This window comes from Microtus oregoni, unplaced genomic scaffold, assembly GCF_018167655.1.
Source record: "Microtus oregoni isolate MIOR12 unplaced genomic scaffold, Mior012 000022F_ref0000154, whole genome shotgun sequence".
Taxonomy (NCBI): Eukaryota; Metazoa; Chordata; class Mammalia; order Rodentia; family Cricetidae; genus Microtus; species Microtus oregoni.
This window is the reverse complement of record NW_024543081.1, coordinates 5,117,351-5,128,642: the sequence shown is the minus strand read 5'-3', so window position 1 is coordinate 5,128,642 and position 11,292 is coordinate 5,117,351. Positions and strand designations below refer to the sequence as shown.

The following is an 11,292-nucleotide window of genomic DNA, read 5'->3' as shown; positions in this document are numbered from 1 at the left end:
CTGAACCCGGTGAAGCCTTCTGTTATGACTAATTTTGCCATTCTTTTCTCAGCAGGGCTAGGGGTTCTGAAGCTGGAAGCCTCAGGATTTGGGATACTTCTGTGTGCAGAGTGCTAGGAACAAGACGAGGAAGAGGAGCACTATATCTTTGCTCACAGCCTCAAGAGCAGCTATGTGGTCCCATTTTAAATGCCCTCAACCAAGGGTGGTGGCCCGAGCCAGAAGCAGGTGAATCTCTGTGAGTTCAAAGCCAGTCAGGGCTACTTACTGAGACCACCTCCAAAGAAATTCTCTCTTCCTCCCTCCCTCCCACCCTCCTTTCCTTCCTTCTTCCTTCCTTCCTCTCTTCTTTTCCTTCCTTCCTCCCTTGCTTCTTTCCATCCTTCCTTCTTTCCTTGTCTTCTCCATCAAATTATTCTATTCTATTAATCAAAGAACAATTTATTTTGTTTCAATAGCCTTCTAGAAACTATGTCAAGTTTTAAAGGAAATCTTGAAACATGAAACTACACTACACTGGTGAAACCTACACTAATTTTGGATCAAAATAGAGCACTGTTTCTATTTTCTTACAGTTATATGGTCTAGTCAATAAAGACTGTGTAGGAAAGATAAAACCATCCCACTGATCCTGTACAAGAGAATGGCACAATGCTTCTCTATGGATAACCAGCAAACTTTCCAGAAGGTTTCCTGTAATTTCACAACTGTCTGTTTTCTTTCTGTAACATCCCACACCACCCTCAGCCCCAGAGACCCTTCACCGCAAGCTCTGTGGGACTCTGAGATCTACTGACCCACGGTCAATGGCTTGAGGGTTATGACCTAGTCATGCCTCCATCACCCTCCTGGAGTCACACCAGCTCTCCGCCACTTGGGAACCTGGGGAGTACTGGATGAGCAGTAGAAATGATCTCTCACACAAACCAAGCCCAGGCTCTGCTAAGTGAAGCCAGGGGGTAAAACCTCACATTGAAGTCTCATCTGTGGACAGTCTTACTCAAGTTTTAATTTATATGAACGTGAGGGGAGTGCACACGTGGCTGCGGTATCTGTGGAGGCCAGAAGAGGGCATCATGTCCCCTGGCGCTACAGCTGCAGGCGGTTGTGAGCTGCCCAACACGGGTGCTTAGAGAATGCTGACCACCACAGTGAGACCAGCTGTGGCAAAGTGTCTCCAGCCAGAATGACAAAAAAGGAAAAGGACAGCGCAGGTCAAGAGGTGACGTGTTTCCAAAGTTTCTTGGGAGAAAGGAGCAGGGACAGAGGTCTGTAGAGGGCCTCTTCTGCAAGGCTGGGAGAACAGGCTCTTATCCCTTTGGGGCAGAGGAAGCATCCTTACCTGGGGCCCTCCTAGCTGTCAGGTAGATGGAGCACGACAGGTGCCTTCTGTTGTCCGTGCTCACGCCAAGGCAGACTTCATGGGGCCTCATGCAGGCTCTTCCTCACTCTTTCCCATGTCTGGAGCTCCTTTGAGCTGTGTAAGGAGCAGTAGACAGGGGCCTCAGGTTCAAGGTGCTTTCCAGCCTCTGGCAGGAATCAGGGAATTCAGGAGGGTGGTACATGGGCCACAGGGTTGGAGGAACAGCCTGTGTGAGCATCCCTAAGAAAAGGCTGCCAGCTCCCAAGTGTGCTCCTCATAAGGACACCTCACAGTATCAGGGACATCAGCCAGGTCCAGAGTGACTGGGCATCTCCCACTGACCAGATGAGCAGTGACAACCAGCCAGTTGTCAGTAAGGGGACTTTCCAGTGCAGGTGACTGCAGAGCAAGCAAGGAAATGAATCCTGACAGTGACCAAGGACCAGCAAGCTCCTGTCACCCTCAAAGTTCCTCCTCTGGAAAAAAGGCGAGACTATCTTGATCCCAGCACTATGATGTCTGGGAGTGGGCCAAGACTCTGTGTGTATCCCCTCTATGGACCTCCAGTCATCCAAGGTCCTCAGGAACACCCAGTAATACCTACTTATTTATTTCCCTGTTTCTTTTATATAGTATCAAACAGGTGCCCTGGGACATGTGTGGAGGTCAGAGGACAGTCCCTGGGAGTCGGCTCTTCCCTGCCACCATGTGAGATCTGGGGACCAAACATCAATTATCAGGCCTGCACCCAGGCACTTCTACCCACTGAGCCATCCCACCAGAGTGAGGTGTCAGAATAAATGAGCAGGCCCTCCTTAGCAAAGCTCTTCCCATCTCCACAGCTTCCATCAGCCAGGCTTGGCTGAGGCCCAGCCAGGCAAGCGGCACGCTGACTGCCAGCCATGGCAGGCAGAGACACCAGCCTCTCTATTCGGGGAAGTTCTCATGTCAAAGCGCACAGCAGACCGTGTTATTACTCTGTATTTGCTCAGGGATTAGTGCACAGATTTTGGAAGCACTAAGGCTCCTGTGATCTCTGTCGGCATGGCTCTGTGTAGTTACTGTCTCCACTGTGCAAACAGAAAGTGCATCCGTAGAACAGCAGCAACAAGTGACTGTGTCTACTCAGGTGACATGAGGCCACCGAAGGCCACTCCACTGGACCCAGTCCAAGCTGAGCTGACAAAGAGACGAAGGGATGGCCCTGTGCCACCACCTCAGGGATGGTTCTGGGGCTCCCATCTCAAGCCCCAATCATGCTCAGGAGTCTCCCCAGAAAGTCACTATGGGAGTACAGCTCATCAAGAGGGTACCAGAAGCCTTCAAGCCTTCTGAGAGGCCCATGAAATCTACTGCGCATGTTCAGATCCTTCCCAATAAAGAGGAAGTGGGACAGGTGGGGCAGGAGACCAAGGCAATCCAGCCAATACCCAGACCAGGGTTATGATTCACTGGATGTGAGGGGCTGCTGTTTCCAGGAACACAGATCCTAAGGGAGTCACTGAGGACGTGGAAGGTCTGCTAGCTCCACGTGTCTTTCAGCTTAGTGGCAAACATCCCAAGAGATGGCAGCCATCCCCACTCTGAGAGATAGAAGGCCCACCCGCCTTGCTGGAATCAGCATTTACTCCCCGCTTCAGGAGCTCTCATCCCTAGGGACGGCCACATCTCCCTCACTGGCCCTGTACATCTCCTGTGGCCTTAGTTAGAGAGATCAAAACTGTTCCGATCCCCACCTCTGCAGTCTCGAGTGTCAACCAGTCTCCAGGACCAGGTATCAACCATCTACTCAGCTTAATAGCCAGAGTCTTCCACTCCCTAGACAGGCTGTTGGGGATGGTGGTTATCCAGCCCCATCAGTGATGGGAGAGCTGCCCAAGTATGGAAATTTGGGGACCAGAAAGTCCTGAGGGACCCCTCCCCACCCAACCCATAGCAGAAGAACCCTGGGAGAATCCACATTGGCTGCAGAAACTGAGACAAAGGAGAGGACCTGGAAAGAGGACATTTCTGCAGACGAAAGACCTGGCTGATGCTCAGGGAGCAGGAGGGTGAGGGAATAGCAGGTGCAGACCTGGGAATGCCCTGTCGTGGAATGCTGTCCTCTGAGCATGACATGGCTATTCCATCCCACCAGCTGTGATGACCCACACAACTGTACGAAACTGAGCCCGTTCATGCGCCATCATGGAGCAGAGGGGGAGCTCATAAGGCCCACCCCTCCTGGGGCTTGAGAGGGGGTCAACCGCTTCTGAGAGAATGAGAGTCACTTTCTTCAATGGTGACACCCTGCATAAGTTATGCTACTGTGAGTAATCCTAGTTAAAGCCCGTGGGTACCAATTCCTGTTCCCTTTCTGATACTGTGATAAAACACTCTAACCAAGAGCAGCAGAGGAGCAAAGAGGGTTCATTGGGCTTATGATGGTCATAGTCTATCACTGAGGGGGTCAGGGCAGGAACTTGAAACAGAAGCCATGAAGGAACATTGCTTTCTTGATTGCTCATGGGCTCATGCTCTGCTGGGTTGTAAGTCCAGGACCACCTGCCACAGGAATGGTGCTAGTGGGCTGGGCTTCCCTACCTCAAGTAATAACCAAGATAACCCCCCTTAAAAACAACATGCATCTTTACTTTGATCTATATTGTTGATGCCTTATCTGGGGTGAAATGACTGTTTGCTCATCTTCCAGGAGAGGTTCACACAGCTCTAGCTCAGGGGTATGGCCACAGGTTGGTGAATAACAGCAGATCCAGGCACTAATGGCTTTCTGAAGTGCTGGACCAAGGAACCAGAGCCAGCAGAAGCTGGGTACAAGGGAACTAACTCCACTGAACCCACTTTCTGCAGATTCTTACCTCCGAGAACCCCAAGAAGCAGGTGCTGCTATACCATCATCAGAAGTGGCAAGAGAAACCCTGAGGCCCAAGTTCCCATGTAACTGAGCATACGTCTGTCTTTGTGGAAACCACACACCATATCAAATGGCCCTTGTTGCCTCCGTACAATCTGCTCCCTTCACTGGATTTCAGGGAGACAAACCAATAAAAACTGTCAACAACAGAAGTGCACAACAATCCATCTCCCCAAGAAGAATAATTAATCGTTGCCACATGGGAAGCACCAAGAGTTTTGAATAAATGTGGAGACACAGTTACAAGAGCAAAATATTATCATTTGTCCAACATAATTATTTTCTTGGAAACCGTCGATGATTAATACAGCACATTATAAATACTCTCGTGTGCATCGAGTTCCGTCTCTCCAGTCTAATTAACATGCCGGAGAATTGCTCTTTTGGTGAGGAAAGACATTTAAAATATATATTTCATAAAATCTGAGTTATTTGTCAAAAGCTCCAAGAGGAAAAAAAATAAAATATGAGGAATGCTACAGTTATTTAAATACTTTATAATATGACAGTTTTCAAATAATTTCTTTCTTCAAGCTCTGCAAAAAAACACAGGATGGTGGGGTGGAAAACCCTGTTGTCCCTATGGCTATGGCACCCACTCTCTTCTCAGATCACTCACAGGATCCAGCTGTGCCATCCAGGCTGATGCCCCAAACAGGTCCAGGCTGCAGTGTGGTGTGGTCTCCTGTGTTTAGTGCAGAGCCCAGTCAGCTCTGGTGGGGAGTTATACAGAGTACTGTATCTACAGTGTCTTCGTGGAAAGAGAGACTGAGTTTGAGGCTAGTCCAGTCTACATAGTGAGATCCAGGACAACCAGGGCTACATAATGAGATCCTGTCTCAAAAAGAAAGAAAGAAAGAAAGAAAGAAAGAAAGAAAGAAAGAAAGAAAGAAAGGCATCAAAAATAAATATGGAATAGTGGGCAGCTACCATCCAACAGGCCTCAGGACAGAGGCAGTTGCTGGAAACAAGCCTTGGAGCTAAATCTAGATCTTCACAAATAGAAGGGAAATGTAAGCATACTTCAGCTGACCTGTGATCAAGTGCACATATGGACACAAGTGCACCACTTGTACCATCTCATGCGGTGGCTGCAGCCCTGGATGCTTAGGACCCAGGCAGTGTGAAAAGTAAGCACCCTTACATCTAGCAAAGGAAACAAAGCAGGGAGAAGAATGGACTGCAAGAAAATACAAAATTCACAGAGTGGAGGATGAATTTAAAGAGTTGGGCTGTAGCTCAGCAGTAAAACACTTGCCTGGCATACAGAGGCCCTGTGATTGATGCTCACCTCCATAAAACAATCAATAAATAAGAAATCAATAACACAAAAAAATGCACATCAATGACAACTGCCACAGCAGACAAATTATTTGGAACACATAGTGTTTCGGAAATGCACGGCTCAGAAGATGACTCGGATACACATGCATGAAGAGCTGAGCTAAAATCCCAAGCACTAGCGTAGAAAGCCAGGTGTGGCCCTGCCGCCTGTGGTCCCAGTGTTTTGAGGGGCAGAAGCCGAATTTCTGTGACCTGATAGATGACAGCCTAGCTCCAGGTCCAATGAGAGACTGGCTCAAGGGAATAAGATGGACAGCAAGAGAGCAGGACAGCCGATGTCTTCCTCCAGCATCTGCACAAACAGATGTGCACACCTGTGTGTAGTCCCAGTACTACACACATACACCACAAACACAAAAAATAAATAAATAACCTTAACCCAACTCTACAGCAGCAGGAGCTGCTGGCTAGAAAGGAGGAAGGAGGACTTAAGCGCTGATGAGGACAGTGTGTCTCTCTAGGAGATAGAGGTGACCACGTTGTGAGTGTACTTGATGTCACCAACTGTGGAAATGAGCGAGACGGGAACCTGCAGGCAGACTAAGCCACAGCTAGACCCAGGGTGCCTGACCTGGTGAGATGTGAAGGGTGCTGGGCCTTGGTGATGCAGCCCGGCTCCATCGGGTGTGTGCTGGTGGTTGAGTGCAGAGGCATCCTGCATCCCAGCCCTGGGGATGTGGGCAGAGGGTATACATGTATCTTTTCATATGCAGATGGATTGTGTTTGCTGAGCTTTTCTTCAAAATCATAAACAAAGCAGGGGTTCTTCTCTCACAAGTTCAATATTCAGTCTGTAAGTTGAGAGGGGAATTAACAAATATAAGGATTGCAAAGGAAGGAAAAAGGTGGTCATTACAGATTATACAAGGACCCGAATTACTTAAAAATTGCTAGAGTTACTAAGTTTCTTTATTGTGATTTTTTTAAAAAATCAATTCTGGTCAAGTATAGTTCTCTTCTTATATCCCAGTAGCAAAAAAGACAAATAAATAAATAAATGTAAAATACAAATAAAAAAATAAGGTTTATAACAAGCAACTTCCATGATATTAAGCCAAACTTCATGGGGAAAAAATGCAATAAAAGTTACACAAACCCTGGACAGAGGTAGAGCACTGGCCCAGCATGTTCCCCTAGCAAGCCACTCATCTGGCCTAGCAATGCACAAACCCAGCATGCCTGTCCTCCCAGCTCCTGGAAGGAAGAGGCAACGAGGATCAGAAATTCAAGGTCATCCTTGGTTGTATGGCAAGTTGACAACAGCCTTGCTGACACAAAACCCTGCCTAAAAATAAAAGGTAAAGTTACACAATTCACATGAGTGGCAACTGGCGTGTGCACCACGGTCAGGGTGCAAGAACGTGAGAGCAGGTCCTCAAAAATACCCACCCGTCTCTGCCATCTTAATACACAGGGTTCCAGCAGCAGTGTGTGTGGCTCACGTGCACACATGCACAGCCTTGTCTGTACCGTGGTGTCTGTGAGCCCACATGTCAGCATCTTCACACCAGGGCGGAGGGAAATCAGACAGAAAGTCAAGTGGTTGGGGAGATGGCTTAGCAGTTAAGAGCACCAAATGCTTTTCCAGAGGTCCTGAGTTCAATTCCCAGCACCCCCATGGTGGCTCACAACCATCCATACCTGTAGTCTCATGGAATCCGATGCCCTCTTCTGATGTGCAGGTGTACGTACAGTCGAAACATCCATATGCATAAGACACATAAATAAATCTTTAAAAAAAACCGTTAAGTGAAGACAAAGGACAAATATTATTTGGAGATGGTGTGATCTTGTAGGACAAAAAGTCTGAGAGAGAGCAGACTAATAGAGCGCCTGCTTGCTCCGCCCCCAGATCTGCTCCTGCTCCTGAAACACTGTAAACCTTAACTTTGAATGGGTAATGGGTAAAAGGCGTTAGGGTGTCAATCACACATAACCTCCTTACTGGCCCTTCCTATCTTTTTACCAGTTGGAGGCTTGTATGTCATAAAAACTGCAAAGAGAAGAAAGTATTGGAATTAAAATCTGCTTCCATCAGTAAATTAGAATATAATGAAAGCCCAGGGGACCCATATCCTTGACAGACTCAGGACTCCATCCATACCATCACCAGCCTGCATATAGTTCTCACACACGTCTTCCGATTGGTGAATGCAGAATGGCTCGCACCCAGGGGCTTATCAGAAACAGTCTTGTGTCTGAGTCATTTTGCTTTTCTCCATACCACAAATGGGTGACTTATTGGACACAGACATGCCATGGTGAGAAGGGAGTTATTTCAGGGACGTTAGACCTACAGGGTGATAAGGGAGGGTCTAAAAGACACTTGAGTCTCTGGATTCCTAAAGATCCCGGGACAGGCAGAGATGATATCAGGGTGTGGCAATGGGCCTGTGGGTACAAGGGGACTGATCACTTAGGGTGGGTCTGACCCAGACATGGCAAAGGAGGGAAGAAGACACAGTCAAGACTATGAGCAAAAAACAAGCAAACTGTCCTCTGCCGTCAGCTGCCCAATTCTGTCCATTCACTGTGACAGTCACCCTGGTGCCCAAGATTGACAGGGTCTGGGTTTGGCCTCTATGTGTCTTCCTTTACAGAAAGGTGTTCTGACCCTCGTTATACAGCACCCTGTACTCTCTCTGACGCGTCCATCAGCGGTACACACTAACAGAAGCACACCAACAGCAAATTGGTTTCCTTCTGGCCAATTGCAAAGACCAAATCTAGCACAATAGTGGGGAGCAACACACCTGCCTAGGAATCACCACCTTCTTTGGGGGTTCACCCCCAAGGACAATGCACAGCCAGGTCTCACAAGAAAGCCATGAAACACCGTGGCAACCATCGGGTGTGCCACAGACTTGTAGAACCAAGGCAGCGGCGGCAACACAGAAAGCAATGCAGTCTGTCCAGGCATTCTCCTGGCGATGCGCTGGCAGACGGATGACGTGTTAACAAATAACACTGACAGAGGATGTAGTTCCGTTAATATCTCCAGGTCCCCCAGGGGCAGGCCCGCTGCCACCTCTGCATAAGTGAGAGCAAAGTGTAAATAACACATCACAAGATGCCTGCAAAAGAAACTCTCCCCCAGCATAATTAAATGCATATTTTATAATAACATGCTGGGGAAATCCGTGTCTGTCTTTGATATGGGGAGATAGAAGCAAGCTTATCGCCCCTGGTTCACTCCAAGTGCAATTACGCGCCTGGCTGGTGTTTCCAAATCTAGGGCTTTGGGCACCAGATTTCAGTGGATATGGATATCTCTCCTTTTCCTGGGTGGATGAAGAGATGCCCTAACTAAACAGCTGTCAACAATGACAATCACCCGGGGGGGGGGGGGGAATGCATGGAGTGCACATACCCTGTGACCCCATGGAGGACTTGTCACCCCTCAAGAACAGCACAATGTCCGGCTCCCACGCACATTGCTGATTGCTCATGGGTTCCAGGTTCAGGATTGCTGTGAGACTCCATGAGATCCTGCACGGCTGTTTCCCTTTAAGCAAGAAGGAAAGTATGTGAGTATGGAAGACTGAGCCAACGAGTGCTCAGGAGGTGCCCTGATGCCCGGTGTACTTCATTCCAGACACCTGCTAAGTCTATTTAGAATGCCCCTGTGGGGACAGATCTCCATGGAGAGGGCTGGGGTAGCCCCTGAATTGCTTTGCCCCTGAATTGCTTTGCTGGGAGGTAAGATCTTTAGACTGAGTTTCTTTTTTTTTTTTTTGAGGGGTGCAATGAACTTTATTGATGGTATTCAAGAGAGTAGGGCTCCCTAAGCCCCCTCCTGCTATTCTGGGGGTCTGGGATGGAAACTGTGAGGGAGATGCTCAGTGTTAAGGGTTAGTTAGGACAGGGACTGCTCAGCAGCCGAGGACCTCTCTCTTGCTGTGTCCTTGCTGGGATGGGTGGTCCAGGGCGGGCTTCTTACTCCTTGGAGGCCATGTAGGCCATGAGGTCCACCACTCTGTTGCTGTAGCCGAATTCATTGTCGTACCAGGAAATGAGCTTTACAAAGTTGTCATTGAGAGCAATGCCAGCCCCAGCATCGAAGGTGGAAGAGTGGGAGTCACTGTTAAAGTCACAGGAGACGACCTGGTCCTCAGTGTAGCCCAGGATGCCCTTTAGTGGGCCCTCGGATGCCTGCTTCACCACCTTCTTGATGTCATCATACTTGGCAGCTTTCTCCAGGCGGCATGTCAGATCCACGACGGACACATTAGGGGTAGGAACGCGGAAGGCCATGCCCGTGAGCTTCCCGTTCAGCTCTGGGATGACTTTGCCCACAGCCTTGGCAGCGCCAATGGACGCAGGGATGATGTTCTGGGCAGCACCACGGCCATCTCGCCACAGCTTCCCAGAGGGGCCATCCACAGTCTTCTGGGTGGCCGTGATGGCATGGACTGTTGTCATGAGTCCTTCCACGATGCCAAAGTTGTCATGGATGACCTTGGCCAAGGGGGCTAAGCAGTTGGTGGTGCAGGAAGCGTTGCTGACAATCTTGAGGGAATTGTCATACTTGTCATGGTTCACACCCATCACAAACATGGGGGCATCGTCAGAAGGGGCGGAGATGATGACCCTCTTGGCCCTACCCTTCAAGTGGGCCCCAGCCTTCTCCATGGTGGTGAAGACACCGGTAGACTCCACAACATACTCGGTGCCGGCATCCCCCCATTTGATGTTGGCGGGATCTCGCTCCTGGAAGATGGTGATGGCCTTCCCTTTGATGACAAGCTTCCCATTCTCAGCCTTAACTGTGCCTTTGAACTTGCCATGGGTGGAGTCATACTGGAACATGTAGACCATGTAGTTGAGGTTGATGAAAGGGTCATTGATGGCAACAACGTCCACTTTGCCAGAAGTGAAGGCAGCCCTGGTAACTAGGCGTCCAATACAGCCAAATCCGTTCACTCCGACCTTCACCATCGTGTCTTTGGAACGAGGCTGGCACTGCACGAAAAGAAGCGGCTCTCTCTAGAACAGGGAGGAGCAGAGAGCCTAGACTGAGTTTCTTACAGGTGATGCTAAGTCAAGCCATCTTTGTGAGCAGCAAGTACATGGAAAGCTAGCATCATGTGCTAAACAGATCAGCTGATGTCCTGGTCCATAGGGACAGGCCACCTTCAACATTGCAGTCGGGGTACCTGGCCCTCAAGGGATCACTATCACCAAATTTCGACCTATGGATGGACAAAACTCACCTCTTCTTATTCCTAAGTGAATGAGATCACTTCCCAACATATAAGAAAGGGGACCATGTTTTCACAAGGAAACTGTTCAGTAAGAATCTAAAACATATATTTCCCGCTCTATCTTGCCCATGCAGAGAGGGGCTCAGGTTTGTCGCTACCCAGAAGGACCCCCAGCAGAGCCACTGCCCCCACACTATTGACTCAGGGTCCCTCCTTGAGAAATGGAACAAAAACACCCACCCTCTTGGGCAAAGAAAAAGAAGTGGCAGGTGAGGGCTCTGAAAGTTGCCAGCATTGCATACAGCCTGACCAGAACCCTGCTCCATGAGACAAGCTGTCTCCGCAGGCCTGAGTCTCCAGGGCAACAGGGAGCCTACTGCAAACCTGGCATCCTCATTACCTTATCTGAGCACCTGGCCTTGCCCTCTTACAGCCCAGGGGGTCCCCCCACCCCAGGCACCAGAGCT

The 11,292-nt window shown here is 49.2% G+C and overlaps 1 protein-coding gene across 2 annotated transcripts; it reads right to left on the bottom strand.

The window, feature by feature from the left end:
• Window positions 1-9,557: 9,557 nt before the first annotated feature.
• LOC121461234 (glyceraldehyde-3-phosphate dehydrogenase-like) lies at window positions 9,558-10,611 on the bottom strand. Of its 2 annotated transcripts, XM_041672195.1 has the most exons (2): window positions 10,437-10,610; window positions 9,558-10,382 (listed from the first exon to the last, which is right to left on the bottom strand). In XM_041672195.1, exons 1-2 carry the CDS (start codon window positions 10,557-10,559, stop codon window positions 9,558-9,560), a joined length of 948 nt encoding a protein of 315 aa, XP_041528129.1. In that variant the 5' UTR covers window positions 10,560-10,610. The 2 variants fall into 2 exon arrangements, with proteins under 2 accessions (XP_041528129.1, XP_041528128.1); XM_041672194.1 differs by having other exon boundaries at window positions 9,558-10,611.
• Window positions 10,612-11,292: the final 681 nt, after the last annotated feature.

Excerpts from the sequence above, each read along its gene's own strand:
- LOC121461234 (XM_041672194.1), bottom strand. The coding sequence starts at position 10,559 with ATGGTGAAGGTCGGAGTGAACGGATTTGGCTGTATTGGACGCCTAGTT.